Here is a 19,111-nt window from a genome sequence, read left to right on the forward strand (position 1 = left end):
AGCAATGGCTTGATTTAGATGAGCAAAGTGTCCCATCTAGGGGGAGTAGTGTGCCTGAGGGTCATGTGCGGGTCAGTGTCACAAAGCGAGAGTCTGATCCAGGACTCCTGGATTCCGGTATCTGCTGTTAACCAACTATGCTACGCTGCCTTCTCCTGCGGACAACTCCACGAAGAGATGGAAGGTTAATCCTGATGAGCTTGTGTGAGTTCCTGGAGGCAGCAGTAGAGCAAAGGCAACAGGCCGGTTAAGACTCCTTTGTCAGAAGGGACTTCCGCTTCAGTAGAGCACTTCCCACACCTGGGTTACTCTGCAGGGTGCAGGATTTAACTGCAGCCACGGGAGGACGCCGCTTCTGAAGAGAGCCCCCAGGGGCTTCTGATGTGGGCAAATTGGCTAGGGGAAAATATTGCTATTCTGTGAATCTGGGGACACATCTGGGAGAAATATTCATACAAAGGCAGAACTGACTCAAAAATTGTAACTGGAGACATGTACTCAAAAACACCTTTGTAGCCAAAACCTGGAGCGAATCATCGGAGAAATCATGACACACATTAGGTTGAAACCCTCCATAAATAGCTTTCCAAAGGACTGTCTGTGAATGTACTTTTTTTTAAATTACTGCCTGAAGTGAGTCATCAGTTGAGAAATGCTTTTAAATTAGATAGATTCTTGTCACTTGGTGATTAACTACTTTGCCTCAAGTATGAAGTGTGGCATATTGGAAAAAGCAGGGAAAGAGGAGAGAGAGGGAAGACCTGGATTCTAGTCTGAACCTCACCATTACCAGCTGCATGACACACACGTTCAACAAACCTCCGAATTTCAGGCTCCTCACCTTTCAAAGCAGGATACCTGCCTGGCCTCCCTTACGTTGTTATAGTTCTTAGAACTGTACATGTGACTCTGCCTAAAACACCCTTCCTGGAATTCTCTATCCGGCCAGGCCTTTGAGTCATCTCTCAGGACTCCTGTCCCTCAAGAAACCTTGCCTGACTGCTTCCTCCAGCTGGGAGCTGTTTGGCAACATCCTTTGTGCTCCCACAACCTGTGCAAACATTATCACCCCACGGGGACAATAAACTTATCTTCACTTGATTTTTGAGGACAGAAAGGGCATTTTATCTCTGCATTCTCAACTCAATGCCTAACATAGTACATTTAATAATACTTGTTGAACAGCAAAGATACGGAATCAACCTAAGTGTCCATCCATGGAGGACTGGATAAAGAAAATGTGGTAAACAGACACAATGGAATACTATTTGTCTTTTGTAGCAACATGGATGGAACTGGAAGCCGTTATCTTAAGAAAAACAACTCAGACACAGAAAAGACAAATAACACATGTTCTCACTTATAAGTGGGAGCTAAATAACGTGTACACATGGAAGCAGAGTGTGGGATGATAGACAGTGGAGACTCAAGGGGTGGATGATGCGAGGTTGCTTGGTGGGTACAATGTGCATTGCTTCAGTGATGTGTGCACTAAAGGCTTTGACTTCTCCACAATGCAGTATGTCAATGTAGCAAAACTGCATTTGTACCCTATGAATGTATACCAATAAAAAATAAATGGAAAAAAATATTGACTATGTTAATTAAAGCTCTACGAACTGCTACATAAAAATATTACTCTTGTTAATTATTTATTGAAAATAAAAATACATACTAGTACTTTAGTTTTCCTGCATCTTTAAAAAAAACTCTAAATGTGCAAAGAATCACAAGTCTTGAGGAAACAACCTTCTGCCAAATGCAGGTTTTTCCAAATATCTACATTACTTCTGCTACATTTTCATATACAAATGTATCAAGCAAAAAAAGACACAAAATTACCCACAAAGGTTGGTAAAAGAATTTTATTATGTCGCTTAGGTAAGTTTTTGCATTCTACTAACAGAAAAGCATTTTTCCACACCTTATTTAACCTAACAAATTATATACTTGTGATTTTATCTACATGGCTGCAGTATTACACTATTAAAAACCTTCCTTTCCTATGTACTTTGGTGCAATTATACAGTAGATACCTTTTCCTCCAGAAAACAAAAATATTCTCAGTCTAAACTCAAAATGGAACAAAGACATTAATACCAAGTTTGTGCACCATTTGGTAAAAGATTGCAATAAAAATCAAAACAGTATGCTGCTTAACATACAAAGAAGATGAGACATCTGCCACGGTTTCAGTCAAACCTTTGTAGGAATGATTTAGCATCTGGGTATATTTTTACTGCAGTTTTCACATACGACAGGTGGGATTGTACCACAATGAAGAATAGTCTCATTTGCAAAAGAGACTCAAAAAATTGGACTCTAGCAAGGGAAATGTCTCTTGGGGCTTAGTAATATACAAATGGATAGAAAACAAAATTGCCTTAAGAAAAGTTTCACAATTGACTAAACATCTGAAACGTTTTTATCACAGCTTTCATATATTAAAAAAGTTTCCTCCAGAGATGAAGCTTATTTATGAAATAAAACCTAGTCACTATCATCTGACCCATGTTCTGAGCCTCTGTCCGAGGCCTCGTTGTTCGATCCCTCCGGTTCTGATTCATTTCCAGAACCTTGGCCGGAGCCCTCGTTATCAGATCCTCTCTCAGAGCCTCTCTCAGACTCGCGGTCTGACTCGACGCTGGGAGAAGCTGGGCGAGAGTCGTTCTCAGAACCTCCTGAGCGGCTTCTCCCTGACTGCACAGACTCATTGTCAGACTGTTCGGAACCCGAGGGCCTTCTCTCTCTGGATGGCTGGTCGCTGTCTGAATCCTCATCTGACTGCCGTCTTCGAGGCCTCTGGGGACTGCTGGCCTCACTGCCAGACTTGTTCTGGTTGTCATCGGAATCGCTCTCTGACGAGGCATGTTTCCTCTCCGGCTCATCGTCATCTGAGTCGCTGTTGCTGTTGCTGTTGCTGTTCCTGGGATGTCTGGCGAAGATAAGCGCTAGTTAGAAACTGACGGTTCTGGCTAACTGGGGCCTTGACTAGCAGAGATAATGTGCTTTAAAAAAATAAGGGCATTTAATGGTGGTGGTTACACAGGTATTCATTTTGTGATGCTTGTTTTGTGTGCTATTCTGTAAATTTAATATATTTCACAATAAAAAAAGAATTAAAAAGGACAAAAGAATAAGGCATTTTAGCGACAAGTCAGAATATAAACAGAAAGTGATTCTCACTGGGTACTTTTCATCAGAATAAAACATTTCCCAATTTCATATATAAAATTGTGAGAAGGAAGGGAAATATTTATCTTTATACACAAAATAACAGCAACAAAGGTGAAACCCAGGATCTCAGTTAGCTGTCAAGACTTTGAAGAACTGACCCTTTGCCAAGGCTGCAAGAGTGAGACACTTCCCTGTCCTGGTACCGTCTGTGCTAACAGATACCTGAAGAAGAGTGAAGCCACTGTTTCTATCCCAAAATTTGCCACTGGACTACGTCCCCTCAACCATGACTAGACTTACTCGAGATCAGAATCTGGGGCTAAGAGGGCCCTTTGGCTTGTCCACCTTTCCTCCTGAGTTCCCCCTCTACTTGCCAGGTGACATGTAAAGGGAAAGGGCAGACATGCTTATGCTTAGAGTGGTGGCAGCACCCTGGGAGCCTTGGCTTCCTGGAGGCTCTAGGGGAAAGAACATTCCCTTAACCACTGTGACAGCTGCTTCAGAGCAGACATACTACTCTGGCATATTCCTTAGTTTTGGTTTCCAAGACAGATATTCCAAGAAAGGAAAACTGAATCCTACAGGGTTCAGTCTAGGAAGGGTGAGGGAGGTGAAATTTATTATTCTCTTCAGAAACTAATATATCGCTGAAGATTGGAGAAGGATTCTCTGTGCCTCAATCTGAAACAAGATTGAGGCACATTATATAACCCAGGTCATCCTGAGAGAACATGAAGAGTGACAAAGGAGATACCGCATATTTATTGTGTATACCTATTAAAGGTCAGTGGGTTCCCTGGGATCCAATTCATTTCACTCCATCTGCCCGAATAAGCAAACCCATTTTATGATGGTCAGGACAAAGTTTAGTGATGCAAATAGCTCAAATAAACTTGGCCTTGACCTCAGGTACAGGCTTGGCAGCAGCTCATCTTCTAACAATGGACCTTTCTGCCTACACATTTTAACAGTGCTCATTCCTTAAAAACCACACATTTCATTACACTGATCATGCATGCCTCTAACCAGCGGACCAGGGTAACACTGTGGGGGCAAGGGCAAAATAGTGTTTTAGGGAAAAACAATCCAAATTTGTGTCAGTCAGTGTCTTCAGAGAAAAAGGGAACTGCAAATCTTCACAGATGGTTCTCTACAGATCTCTACCCTATGAGGACAGTCCCCCGCCAGAACGCTTACCCTCCTTAACATGCTAACCCCTGCCTCACCTCTAACCAACCAGACCTCCCTATTCTTCCTTTAAGACTCAAATCAAACACCTTTTCTTTTACAAAAAAACCCATCTCTTACAATTCCCACCACCACCCAAACTCCATTAGGTATGGTCCCCGGAGAGCAATAAATCCAAAATGTAAGCGATAACACCCCACTACAAGGTGGTTTTGGTTTGTTATTCTCCACTACCTCTGAAGCAAAGATCCCCTGAGGAATTTATAGGTCTATGTCCTTTTTCTCTGTGTCCCTAGCACTTACCCTATCGTACAGGATGCATGTTCAAACGTCTGTTGAATGCATGACTGAAACAATGGCTATAGAACTTGGTATAGTATGGTATTAAGAGTCCTAGTCTAAGAATCCAAATGGGGGGGGCAACTTGAGCTTGGGGGGCAAGTTTAGGACAAATAAAATCAAGTATTGCTTCCCCAGGTGGGCCATGCACTAAAGGAGAGTACTGTATAAGCAGTCTAGAATAAGCCTTCCATGGAGCAGGTAGAGTTGATACATTTCATTTAGGAGGATGTCATCTACGAAATTTCAGCTAATATCCATGAAGAAATGAGATTTCAAAGTAGGTTTTCGTTTTTGAGGGAGAAGCATGTAGTAGGACAAAATGGTGGGGTTAGAACATGTCTGCTAAAGTTTTCTCCAACTGTAAGATTCTAAGAAACTAGACAGAAGACACCAGACAGAAGACATCTTGGCCCAGTGGCCACTCCTAGTTATCCATTTCCTCCAATTTTCAAGAGTCTGTTGTTTCCCCCTTTGAAAAAAAAAAAAAAGAAAAGAAAAGGAAAAAAAAGAAAAAGAAAAAGAAAAAAAAGTATATTTTTCCTAGTACAGAAAGGCTGATTAACCACCACTTTTGGTTTACCTGCATCATTAGAAGAATTTATCAAGGCAAAAATTCCTACCCTTCATCAGCAATTTTAAGTTTATCCTCATCTGAAGAATCATCACTTGATGATATTATGGCTTTGGATTTTATTTTTCCCTTCATTGAAGGAGGGAGACGTTCTGGCTTGGGCTAAAGAAAGAATGTCAAACATAATAGATTAGTCAAGACCCTCATATTAGAACATCTTGTTAAACTGAGTTTGCACTATAATAATATAATCAAACAGCCACCAATAAACTTTGAAAAGCATTTGTACTTGAGGTAGCTGCAGAGAAAGGATGTATTCTAGTGTAAGCAATCTTTTATGTCTACCAGGGCACAGAAAAACACAGTACTATAAACTTACAGCCTTTTTCTTCTCTGCTCTTGGTGGACGGCGCTTTTTCGGTTTGGGGCCATTTTCTGTTTCATCATCATCAGATCCTTCTTCTCCCTTTGTAGGTCTTAAACAGTGAACACCAAGAGAGCTTGTTAAGACTCACTCATGCCTACAAAGTCCAAGACTACTTTGGCATTAAATTATTATTCGTTTTAAATACCCTTCTATGTGAGTGCTGTCTTCAACCATATTATACTCAAGGGCAGAGTCCATAACTTACTCTTGCTGCACATAACTCAGGTAAAAACCATGTATTTAAGCAATGTCTGCTAACTAATTTAGTCACTGTTGAGCTCTCTTATTAATCTACATTTGAATCTTGCACTTGGTGGAGGGTGGAGTAATAGAGAAGCTGAGAAAATACCCAGGTACCAGATCTCAGCATCTTTCCCCTCCTCTTCCTTCCTTCCCAACTGCTGACTCCAGGCCTGCTACTACTAATGCCCTCAGCATAGCTTCAATTCCATGGGTCTGTGTTTGAATAAATTCATCAGGTTCTTTCCCAAGTATTGTCAGCTAAGAGCTGGGAAGGGCAGTTCTAAGTAAGACAGCCAAATGGAGGTTCCTGGACAGGGAAGTACCATGAGATAGGAATGGGACAGTTTAGGGGGCCTCTCCATGTGAGAGAGGGCAGGGCACCCTTGATCTTAACAGCAGATGGCACTGGGTGGTTTAAAAGGCACTTTTATACATATTTGCATCTTAAGCATTGAGCAAAACTATGAGGTGGGCGTCGCTGTGAACCGTTTTACAGAGAAGAAACTGAGACTGAGTGACTATTCCAAGACTGCACATGCATAGATAGTGTGGACACAATCCAGGTCTTCTCATCCTAAATCACATCCATTTTTGCAATAAATATAATTTTAGAGACACAAGAAAGGCAATTATGAGTAACTTGTAGCTCTCAGAAGGAAAGCTGTGTAAAAGTATGGAAATTCCAAGTACTCAGGGGATTTTGTAATGGGTCTATCTTAGGATTAAAGTAGGAAGTAGGGGCACAAAAGCGTTCACTGTTTGGAAAGATGAAGTGATTACCAGGGGCTCAGAAATTCTAAACATGAAAAGCTTTAGAAGGTAAAAGGTCTTTTGCCACTTATATTTATTTTTTTTTTTGAGACAGAGTCTTGCTCTGTTGCCTGGGCTAGAGTGCTGTGGTATCAGCCTAGCTCACAGCAATCTCAAACTCCTGGGCTCAAGCAATCCTTCTGCCTCAACCTCCCAAGTAGCTGGGACTACAGGCATGTGCCACCGTGCCCGGCTAAGTTTTTCTACATATTTTTAGTTGTCCAGCTAATTTCTTCCTATTTTTAGTAGAGACGGGGTCTCACTCTTGCTCAGGCTGGTCTTGAACTCCTGACCTTGAGCGATCCTCCTGCCTCGGCCTCCCAGAGTACTAGGATTATAGGCATGAGCCACCACGCCCGGCCTTTTGCCACTTTTATAAGGTTATTTTAAACACATTAGTGATTACACTACCTTCTCCTCTTCTTCTTCTTTCTCTCGCCACCCTCTTCCTCTTCGCCTTCTTGTTCACTACCACTGCCCTTTCTTCTCTTCTTCTTTTTGGATATAGGTAGGTCATCATCAGTGTCATCATTGACAAATTCATCAAACTCCCCTCCCTTCTTAGAACGCTAAAATCGAAACAAAACTACAGTCAGTTATTTCCTGGCTAGTGGAACGTGGCTGGGATGATAAGCTATAGAAAGAGGACATATTCTGTCAGTCATCTGAAATTTGAGTCTCATGGAAGAGGTAGTTGGCTAGGCCCACATTTTAAACACTTCTAATTGGGATAAATGTGTCAATTGGTCAAAACTTTGCAAATATCATCACCTACTTAAAAGGTCACTACAAGGTAAAATGTACTTAGCTAACCTTGGAATGCATTTCTACATACTGGATACCATTTAAATTATTCTCTGTGCTAGAAGACCGTCTCTTAGCAAAGGAAGAAGTCACAGCCAATAACTAAGTACAGACTGAATTTAACCAATTATCTTCATTTCTTACAGCCAAAAGACAGGGACTGATGTCATCGGTGCTAGCAGGAATCATCTTACCCGTCCACCACCACCACCTCTTTTCTTCTCTTTTGTTGCTTCAGTCTCGCCAGTAAACATAAGAATATTTTTGGTCTTCTCCACATACTGGGCCCGCTGTTCCAAAAGTTTCTTTTGTTCTTCCTTTTCTCTGAGACGTTTCTCTTCCTATGAGGGAAAAATAAGTAGACAAAAACCCCATCAAAATGTTCTTGTAATGAAAAATTCACGGCTACCATCCTAAGCAGAGAACTTTTAAAAAAACACGTAAAGTGTGTATAAGTACACAATTCTTTAACTCTAGTATAACTGGGAAATACAATAGATACCTGTTCTTTTAGAAGTTTTTGCCTTAATAGTTCCTTTTCTTGCTCTTGCTTGGCCCGCAACTCCCGTTCTTCTTCATCCTGTTTGCGTGCCCGGGCCACATGGTACTGGGCCTGGCTCAGTAAGTCAGAGCATTGCCTAGAACATTTCAGATTTAAAGAAATATGAATGCAGCACATGTGTTTTCCTTGCACAAATTGAAAAATTTAAAGCAGGATCATTAGCTGATATATATGTGATGTCTTAATTTGCAAAATTAACTTAGTTTATCATAATCCAATACTGTCAATTATGTTCAGTTTCCAAACTATAAATGTGTTCCCAAAGCACGCTAAAAAGACTTCCAACATCATCTTCACATTTGACTCAGAGTCAGGAATCATATCTTGACTCTGGTGACAAAGCTGACATAAGCGAAATACAAAAGTATCTTCCCCACAACCTATGTACTTGTACTAAATAAATTTTGCCAAATTCCCAGAAAGGAAAAAGCCTGGGGATAGTTAGAAAGTCCCCAAGAAGAATATGAAAGACCAACCCCTGTTTAGTACTGTGTGAGTCTCCCAGCCCCAACTGGTATCACTGCCTCACTCAAAGTCACTTTCCATAAATAGTAACATTACCTGGCTTCTGTCGCAGCAAGGGCCAAATCAAATCTCATTTTATCTCCCACTTTACTCAAGTAACTGAAGTATCTAAATGCAATAAGAAAATAAAATATTTTACTTAAAAAAATTCTAATGAAATAAGGCCCTTTATATTTTGAATCTGTTCTACAAACAGTCTGAGAAAAGGTTTACATATTGACTGACTTACATGAATTTATTTAATGCATAAAGGCTATCATCTCAATAGGAAAATTACATATGCAACTACTTTTAAAAATAATTCTCATCAATATGCCACTCCATATGTTTAATAAAAGACAAATTCATCAAGATAATCAAAGTTACATTTAATATTATCAGTAAATTCATAAATAACCAAAAAATAAATTAAAGCAATGAATATTTACTAAATACATCAGGATGGAGGTTAGGGGGCTCAGGCCATGAAAATATTTTTAATTTAACAGGCAAGACAAGAAATGTTAAACAATTCAAATAAGGTTGGACAAAACTTGAAGAAATGTCATGTTTTAACTTCACTACACATTGAATTACCAAATTTTTTTGGTAATTAATACTATAAGGTTAAATAAATTTTGAGCTGAGCTAAATAAACCAATTATGCAATATTTAAGAAGACTTTAATCCTAGCTCAATGAAAATCAACACTCCATAAACAGATACACTGGTATAAAAAGGAAAACTAACATAAGTGGAGTCTAAAAATTTCACAAGTATAAAATGCTGAGTCATATTATCGTCAAATTAATGAAAAATCTAGAGCAAGGCTGCAAAGCTAGCCAGCCAGTTCTAGGTAGGGGTCAGGCCATATGATCCAAATCTGGCAGATTCTGGCTACAGTTTGGTGCCACCTGGTGGCAGCAGCTGTCTGCTTTGGCTTAAATATCACTGGTATAATTCTAGTAAATTATCTTTTGAGGGAAGTGATTTTCAACACCTTGAGATAAACAGTTTTAAAGAAACAAAGTATGTATGTATGTATGTATTTTTATATATATATATATATAAACTATGTATATATGTATGTATGTATTTTTTTATATATATATAAAAATATGTATGTATTTATTTATATACATATAAAAAAGACAGGGTCTTGCTCTGTCACCCAGGCTGGAGTGCAGCAGCACCATCGTAGCTCACTGCAACCTTGACCTCCTGGGCTCGAGCAATCCTCCTACCTCAGCCTCCTGAGTAGCTGGGACTACAGGTGTGCACCACCACACCCAGCTAATTTTTCTTACTTTTTGTAGAGACAGAGTCTCATGGTGTTGCCCAGGCTGGTCTGGAATTCCTGGCCTCAAGTGATCCTCCCCTCCCAGCATCCCCTGAAGTGCTGGGATTCCACAAGCGTGAGCCACTATGCCCAGCTGAAACAAAGCATTTGAAAGGTTGTTTCTACAAAATCTTTACCTATGTGCAAGCTCCAGTTCTTTCACAGCATTAAGTACTTCCTTCAGATTGCTTTTTTCATCTTTTAGGACAGAGGTAGCTAATCTTTGCAGGACCAAGGCCACATTAAACATAAGAACTGTATCACTAGGTGCCACATGTCTAGCCTGTAAATAAAAAACAAAGCAAATATTCCATATGGCCAAATGACATGAAAAGGGTTTTAGTCAATAGAATGTTAGCAGTTATGTTAACATGTATAACAACTTAAAAAATACAATGCAGCATAGAAATGGATGAGAGTAATACTGAGTTTCTCTCTTTTACCTTCAGCAAAGTCTGCTTGCATTCCTGTAACTTGCCACACTTGAAGAGAGCCCGGGCCAAATAGAGCACAACTTCAGTGTTTTGGTGCTTATAGAATTTCCTGAGGCAATTTTCATACTACCAAAAAAAAAGAAAAAGTTAAATACAACGGGGATTAAATGATATTTTCATTTTGTAGCAAAATTTCAAGCAATTTTAAAGCTTGTGAAAAGGTATCTTATCTTTTGAATGGTTAATTTCAGAGAAAAATTTGACAAATGATTTTTGACATTTACCAGGATACATTTTTACAACATAAAAATCTGATCATTAGAAAAACCAGATGCTGAAATAGCTTTTTTCCATTTGAAATCTGGACCAACACTGAAAGAAAGCGTAAACAGATTAGAAAGCCTTTTTCTTATCTTTAGCACTACTACCTAGAATCAGCTACTGACTACATATTTGAAGTCAGACACCTGGCTCCTTTGGTTATACTCTCTAGCACCTTTCTTTTTTTTTTGAGACAGAGTCTCACTGTGTTGCCTGGGCTAGAGTGCCATGGCGTCATCCTAGCTCACAGCAACCTCAAACTCCTGGGCTCAAGCGATCCTCCTGCCTCAGCCTCCCAAGTAGCTGGGACTACAGGCATGCGCCAATATGCCCGGCTAATTTTTTCTATATATTTTTAGTTGTCCAATTAATTTCTTTCTAATTTTAGTAGAGATGGGGTCTCGCTCTTACTCAGGCTGGTTTCGAACTCCTGAGCTCAAACAATCCGCCCGCCTCGGCCTCCCAGAGAGCTAGGATTACAGGCATGAGCTACCACGCCCGGCCTCTAGCACCTTTCTTAAGGATTGGTGGGACCTATTGGCAATAAGAAGTCTTACAGTTCTGACTGTTAACTTCTTGGTAAAAACAATACAATACCAGTGTTAGTTTTGACATGAACATAGCACTTTTGGACCACGGAATACATCTTGTCGTCGGTAAGATCTTTTTCATGTAAAATGGTTAGATAGTTTTCCCCTGAATATCTCTAGTAATTAATCTGCATTTATGAAAAGCAACATTATCATTCTTCAGATCAGGAAAGTCAACCTCAAAAAACAACCTCTGAGGCTACCATATGCAATCTGGGTTCTGTGAGTACCCGCAACTAGCATCTTTTCAATATTCTGAATACTGATAATAACCCATTCCAAGAAAAAGGTAAAACACTTCCCAGTTCTTTCTGGCCATAATACATCCCATGGAGCCCAAGATCCTTTTTCTGTTTTAATGTTATAGATTCTGAGTATGACTTTTATTTCAAGTTCAAGCACTCAACAAATAGGATCAGCAGAATAAAATTCTACAGTCATGAAAAATTATGCCCATGGAATTTTTGTTTTTTAAATAAGTCATTTAACCTTTCTGAAACTCGGTTTAGTTTCAGAAACTGAACAAATACTAAATCCTACTATTACTGGGTATTTACTATTATGCTAGCCACGTTAGCGTCAAGTACTTTTCATACTGGATCCTCACCAAATTCTGTGAGGTTAAGGTACAATTATCTCCATTTTACAGATAGGAAAACTGGCTCAGAGAGGACATCCTTTGCCCAAGGCATGCAATTAATGGTGGAACTAGGACTCGTATCTCTGTCTGGACACCAAAACCTGGCCTTAACATTATATAATTATAAACCTCTGAATAGACACAGTATCATAAGAGATAGCATGCAGCTCCACAACAGGGCCAGAATGGTTAAGAAAACATCTGCTTGACAATGAACATGATCTAAAAATATCTTGAAAGACAAGACATTACCATTTGAACGGCACTGATATACTGCTTTTGCTCCACATAGATGTGTGCTAAGTTCAGCCACACATCACTGATATCTGCTGTTGCTTCTCTGACTTGAGCAAATACATCACGAGCTTCACGAAAATATCCTTTGTGGGCCAAAACAGCTCCTAAAGTTATAAAAAAGTTCACATTTAAGAATTTTCTAATTGTAGCCAGAAAAATAACTAAAAGTCCTATTTTAAAACAAGTACATTTATTACATTTGGAGAAAAATTCTGATCTATAAACATTCCTCCAAAAGCATTCATTTTACAAATCACTATGGACACTCAAGTTGTGTAATCACCTATGCCATTAGCAGCATACAGATTCTTTGCATCATTTCTGAGTACTTGTTTGTAGATGGCCAGAGCACGATCTTGATGACGCTTTTCCTATAAAAAGAAACAAGCATTATTAAAAAAAAAAAATTCAAACAAAAATACAGAGTATTCGTTATTTAAAAAGACAAAAAGAGATTACCTTCTCTCGGTCTCGGGTGGGCTGATGCAAAGTCTGGAGCCACACGTTGCCAAGGGCCAGCATGGAATACGTGTCACTCTGTGTGGAAGGCTGTTTTAATATCCTCTCAAACTTCTTCTGGCCTGGACCCCATTCTTGTTTTGCCAAATGAAGATTACCAATCAAAGACCAAGCATCTGGATGATCCTGAAGCACATATATAAAGAAGCAAAATCTATGATTTAGACTGAGAGAGATCAATCGTCTTTCCACAATAGCTGATTACTGAAGAGCTGAGCTACATTACAACAGTGGTTTTCAAACCGAGAGTTGAGACCCATTAGTGAGTTGTAAAATCAATTTAATGTGTGGTTATCAGCATAATAAATGCAACAGAATGGAATAAAGTAAAAATATTAGTGTATTATTGGCAAGAGCAAATAATCATTTGTGTAACTTTCATTTCAGTTGTTTGTATACACAGATATATGTATGAACTAGGCTATGATGTGAAATCTATTCCTTACTGTGGTCCATAATCAAAAAGTTTAGATAACCTCTATGGTTCCATTCAAAATTCCAAGATATTATTATTCTATAAATTTTTCTCATATGGTACTAACTAAATCACAAGTGAGGTACACTAGAGAGGGTAAAAGACACATCGGCCAGGTCATATTTGCTAGTGCAGGTGAAGGGACAGGATGGAGGAAGGAAAGAAGGAACAAGAAGGAGGAAAATAGAAGGGATTTATATTAAAAATATGTTTCCTATTTATTACATGACTAAGAATACAACCTACTATACTCTTAAGTATCTTTAACAACTAAATAAAAAAAAAAAACGGAAGATACCAAGGTTACTAGTAACATGACAGCCATTAAAAGGAAAACTGATTTACAGGGAGAAAAAAGTGAATGTAATTATTTCTTAAACCTAAGAATTAATATTACCAACCTGATTAATCTGAAGAGCTTCCTTAAACCAATCTGAAGCCTCATAAAAGTTTCCTTTATCTCTGGCCATGGCTCCTAGGCGCAAATAGCCTGAAAACATACATTTAAAAGTTTTTATATTCAAAATATTAGATATAAAACAATCATAATTTTAAAGTTATACTTTTGAAACAACTGGTTTTTGTTAATACAAACATACAAGGAAAAGTCCCACAGGTAAAAAAAGAAAATCAAACATCAATCCAACAAGTTAAATAGTAAGTTTGTCACCATCAAGCTTTCCTGTTCGAAATCTAAGATTGATCTCTTCCACGCCATTGCCTTGTTCCTAGTCCTTATCTCCAGCTAAGATATTTAAAAAACTTGCAGCTGGTCTCCGTTTCCAATTTCTCTTTCCACCACTGTCAGTCACCTTTTTAAAAAAAGCTGCTTGTCACGGCAAAATAGTGAAAGCATGGATTACTAGTAAAAGACTTGGGCTCTAACCTCGGTTTTCCACTGAAATAACAATAATGTGCCACACAAATGCAAGTTGTTTTCTCTAGAAAATGTCACCCTCCTCCAGAAACCAATAATGGCTTACTATTGCCTATCAAATCAATTCAAATTCAGTCTGGCCTTCGACTAAAATCTTACTTATTTTAAATCACTTTCGCATCCCAAAACAGCATGATAGATGCCAAAATAATGGCTCCTGATTTGACTAGAGTCAACATCATGTTTTAGGTTCTTTTAAAGAAAGTACAGTATGTAAGTAATATTTTAATTAAAAACTTTTCACATTTCACAATGTATAGATGTATAGCAAAATGTATAGCAAAAAGTCATACTAGTACATTTTAGTAATTGTTTCTAAGAAAAACGCACCTCTTTCTCACTATTATAAACATTGTAAAAACGTTTACATGAAATCAAAGCAGGACAGTTACAAAGGTAAATCCATTAGCAAATATGGCAAGGAATTTTCAAAAGCCTAATAAAGGTAGCTGACCCACTGAAGATAGCCTAGTCATTGAAATATGGTCCAACTGGTTTTAGTTGTTTTTTATTTTCTAGCATAAATGTAAGTAAAGCTGCACCTTTTACTTTTAAGGACATGAATTTGCCTTGAAGAAAAAGGGACATCAGAACCTTCACATTTTTAAAATATTAGTTCTAAGAAAGATTTTTTTTTTCAGGCTAGATTTTACTGCTATTGTGGGAATTAAGGAATTTTATTCTATAAAAAAGTTTAAAATTCTTACAGTCAACATAATTAGGATGTTCTCGTAAGATGTTTTTATACAGTTTTTCTGCTTCATGGAATTCACACATCGCCTCATATAGCCTGGCTAAATTGTATGATGTTGTAACAGATATAGCATTATAATAATGCTCATCATGCTCAGCTTCTGCCTTTGCACGATCCAATGATGCCAAAAAATATTTCTATGAGAAAGAAAAATTACATTATTAAAAGACTTAGTTGATACATCTAAGAAAGGTGTGCATTCAACTTGATCAACTATAAAAAGAAGGGAATATTTCCATTTTCCTACCTTTGCCTCCCCTAGGTTTCCAAGTCTAAAATGGAGGGCACCCACATTATTCAGAATCTCTGGGGGGACATCAGCCTGCACTTTCTCCTGAAGGATTCGTGTTGCTGTTCCATAGGCTGAAAGGGCACCCTGTATTTACATGGTCAACAGAATGTTGTATAAGTGAAAATGGAAGAGAAACACTATACCAGGCTTACAAAAAACACATTATGTAGGAGATGAACAGCATTACTGAAATACCTGTATATCAGTCTGTTCTAAGATTTGTGCCAATTCAATCCAAGCTTCAACATCATCAGGATACTGTTCTGTGACCTTCTTCAAATGGCCCTAGGATAAAAGATTATTCAATCATTCCATCTATAGTCTGTCAAAGTAAAAAATGGTGGTGGCTATTTAAACCTACTTAATAAGTCAACTGTTTGTTACCTAAACTGGAACAAGCTCAGCTAACAAAACTGCTTCTATCATATCTCCACTAGCTATAACAAGAGATGAGGAATGGGAGTCTCAGGATAGCTAACAGAAAATGGCCAGGACTTAAAATGTACCTTGGCAATATCTCGTTTTTCTTGATCTTCTGAGGCAGCATAGAGAGAGCCAAGAATTTTCATGGTTTCATAATTATTAGGGTAAGCTTTCAAAACTTTCTCAAAGCACTGAGATGCATTTTCTTTGTCACCTCGATAAATATACATTTGTCCCAAACCAAAAAATGGTAGCACGAATGAGGATGAGGCAAACTGTGTGGCTTGATAGTAGTACTGAAAAGCTTGGTCATAATCTTCCTACAAAATGAAAATAAAACAAGACCAAGAATATGTACAAAAGTGTTGTGTTAAAAAGACTTAAAAAACTACAAACAAAAGGATTAGATATTTAGAGAAGTTATCAAGTTACCTTACCTGAACATGGAATGATCTAGCCAGCTGATAGCAGCTTTCTGCTTGCATAGCTTCCACTTCTGTATTATGGAATGCATGGAGTGCCAGGTGCTGGACTTTACTATAATCCTGAATATTGTGGCAATTAAGGAGTTTTATTACATAAAAAAGTTTAAAATTCTTACAGTCAACATAATTAGGATGTTCTCATAAGATGTTTCTATACAGTTTTTTTGTTTCATGGAATTCACACATTGCCTCATACAGCCTGGCTACACCGTATGATCAGAAAATCAACTGAGTGAATGCGTAAGATGAGCTCGCATAGCTGTTTTACCTTAAATAGTCACACTTCATTTACCTACAAGATACATTTCCATCTTCTCCCTAAATAGTTGCCTCTTAGTACTATTCCCAGTTACAGACTAATCGATAATTCATTATGAAGGGGGAGTACGCTTCTACAACCAGAGAATAGTAAAGCACTGTGGTCAACAGCTGTGTAACCTTAGAATCTAAGGCTTAGATTATTAACTCTGCCTCAATTTACTCATTCACAAAACAGGGATAAGATTACCTATGTTATATGATTGTTGTGAGGATTATGTAAGTAAATACATGCAATACACTTTTAACAGTGCTTAGCATTTAGTTAGCATTGGATGCATACTAATAATAGCAACATTGTTGCTATTATTCATATAGTCATTGTAGCTATTATTCATAACATTGTAGCTATTATTCAAAAGATTACTTTTGTGAACTTTTACCTAAATTGCTATTTAACTAGCTTAAAGTTCTTAGTACAATTTAGTAACTGGTTTTGATATGGCAGATTAAAACTTCATGTTTATTGTACACAAACTTTGCCAGTGAAATCTTGGATTTAGTATTTTAAGAAACCTAAAAAATACCATTGTTTTGCTGTCTTGGTGAAAACCCTCCTTAGCCACTTGATCACTTCCTCATTTCTCTATCATAATTGGGTGGAGACCTTTATTTTTACCTTTATATTTGTTTACATGTCCATTTTTTTCTAGGAAATGGAAATCCTTGAGTGCAAAAACCATGGCTTACTCATCTTCGGAACCCGACTGCAGTGTTGGATACAGTGTAAAAGGGTCAATAAGTATTAAGTGAATGAATGAACAAATACACCCCCCGCTCCCGCTCCTGTAACTAATACGAACTCCAATTTGGAGGGGAAAAAAAACCTGACATTCTCAAATTTCTTTCCAAGTTAAAAAAAAAATAAAGTATCAATGCAGCACAGAAAAACAAAAAACAGAATTTAAAAATAAATGACTTCTACCTTTTTGAAGAAAAAGTGATTTGCCAGATGGTTCAATACCATAGGGTTGCTAGGATCGATAGTATAGGCTCTGGAAAGAAGCTGGACACCATTTTTGATGGAATCAGCCTAAAAGAAAACATTGCAGCAAGGTGGAGTGAAAACATTTACTTAATTAATGCTTTTCCTAAGTTTTCTTTATAGTCACAAGAAATAAGGTGATATAACCCTAAGTTCAGATACCAAAATATAGCTCTTGTTTTAGTTAATTTTCACTGGAGATGAAAACTCTCAAATAGTGTATTACCAAATTGTTAGAATTTAGTTTTCTTAACAAAACTTAACTGTAGAAGCATCCCTATTGTAAAGAACTCCCTGTCCTCTCATATTGAGCACATATAATAAATATATTTGGTATCACAGCCTTAAATAATTTTACCTCTGACCTCTAAGGCAAATAATAGAAAATGTACTACAAAAAATTACCATTTTCAACAGCTTCATTGACCTTTACTGAATTGTATATCTTAAGTGATTGATTACTATATACATTATGTTAAGAGAGACAGCAGCTTGTACCACTTCACCATTGTGACAGGAATTAGAAGGCTCTTATGATTTTTAAATACCTATATTGCATCTGTAATTAAATCTTCCTTTTAATTCTTAATGGTGAGGATTTTTGTTTGTGTCACTTTTTCCCTCTTTTTATTTTCTTGTTCAGTTCTTGCTTGAGAGTTATTTACTTTCCTAGTCCCTACCACCTCTACCCCTCTCCCCAACAAAGAGCCACCCTTGGTTTTTACTGACCCTAGCTGTCGTCTTGGTATGGCAGATATTTGTAAATTACCCAACAGCTATTTTTACCCCTGTTACCCTGCTAACTGAATCTAGAATTTGTAGCCTGTGGAAATCTTTTGATTTCAGAAGGGAAAGCTCCCTTTCTCTCTTCTGCAGTCCTAGGGGATGAATCATGATTAATCTATACCAGTCCAGATAAACTATTCTTTTCTAAAGAATGGCCTAAGGTAGCAGTTCTCAACTGGAGATGATGTTATTTTTGGTTATCACAACTAGGGGGATGCTACTGGCATTTAGTGGGTAGAGGCCAGGGATGCTACTAAATATCCTACAACGAATGGGACAGTTCCCCACAACAAAGAATTATCCAGTCTAAAATATCAATAGTGCTATGATCCCGTTTTGGACAATTATACGTAAGGAGAAGGATAATTGGGAAGCTTCCTTCTTAATATTATATAAGATAGACCTTCTCTAAGAGAAAGCCTTTTATCCTTTCCCTTTCCTCTCTCTTTATAAGACTGATGTAATAATGAGATGTCTGGAGGTACAGCAGCCATCTTGTGACTATGAGGTGACAGACATGACAAAGAAAGGCCTCATGTTAAGGAAGGGAAGACAGAAAGATATAAAATCCTAGTTTTGATGGCATTGAGATATCAAATCTGAGATTTTAGACATTTAGTTTAGTGAACAATAAAAACCCTTATGTTTAAGGCACTGGAGTGTGTTTTTTGTTACTTGCAAACGAAAGCATTCCAAACTGATATACAGGTGTATGAGTCTTTATCTGAGATTCTAAAATCCAAAAAGCTCTTAAAAAATAAGTTTTTTTGATAATCTTAAAGCAAACTCATTTGGCAGCAAAACTTTATCTGAATTGTGAGGCTATCTTATTACTGTGAACACTCATTTTGCCAGAGAAATGTAAGTTTGCTTTCAGGATGGTACTCC

General features: G+C 37.8%; 1 protein-coding gene across 1 annotated transcript in view; it reads right to left on the reverse strand.

Annotated features, from left to right (window-relative positions):
• Positions 1-1,846: 1,846 nt before the first annotated feature.
• Positions 1,847-19,111, reverse strand: part of CTR9 (CTR9, Paf1/RNA polymerase II complex component) — a 25,477-nt gene continuing 8,212 nt past the window's right edge. The window contains exons 6-24 of the mRNA XM_012654179.1: positions 17,378-17,485; positions 16,087-16,194; positions 15,733-15,969; positions 15,422-15,511; positions 15,182-15,310; positions 14,888-15,071; positions 13,645-13,733; positions 12,709-12,894; positions 12,533-12,620; positions 12,205-12,353; positions 10,411-10,527; positions 10,105-10,250; positions 8,686-8,757; positions 8,065-8,200; positions 7,757-7,903; positions 7,170-7,327; positions 5,658-5,754; positions 5,328-5,440; positions 1,847-2,935 (exon numbers count right to left, since the gene is read on the reverse strand). Of these exons, the coding sequence (XP_012509633.1) occupies positions 2,491-2,935; positions 5,328-5,440; positions 5,658-5,754; positions 7,170-7,327; positions 7,757-7,903; positions 8,065-8,200; positions 8,686-8,757; positions 10,105-10,250; positions 10,411-10,527; positions 12,205-12,353; positions 12,533-12,620; positions 12,709-12,894; positions 13,645-13,733; positions 14,888-15,071; positions 15,182-15,310; positions 15,422-15,511; positions 15,733-15,969; positions 16,087-16,194; positions 17,378-17,485 (2,799 nt within the window). The 3' untranslated portion in view covers positions 1,847-2,490. The remainder of the gene's footprint in view (positions 2,936-5,327; positions 5,441-5,657; positions 5,755-7,169; positions 7,328-7,756; positions 7,904-8,064; positions 8,201-8,685; positions 8,758-10,104; positions 10,251-10,410; positions 10,528-12,204; positions 12,354-12,532; positions 12,621-12,708; positions 12,895-13,644; positions 13,734-14,887; positions 15,072-15,181; positions 15,311-15,421; positions 15,512-15,732; positions 15,970-16,086; positions 16,195-17,377; positions 17,486-19,111) is intronic.

The sequence above is a fragment of the Propithecus coquereli genome, unplaced genomic scaffold (assembly GCF_000956105.1).
Source record: "Propithecus coquereli isolate 6110/MARCELLA unplaced genomic scaffold, Pcoq_1.0 Scaffold44, whole genome shotgun sequence".
In the NCBI taxonomy this organism is placed as follows: domain Eukaryota; kingdom Metazoa; phylum Chordata; class Mammalia; order Primates; family Indriidae; genus Propithecus; species Propithecus coquereli.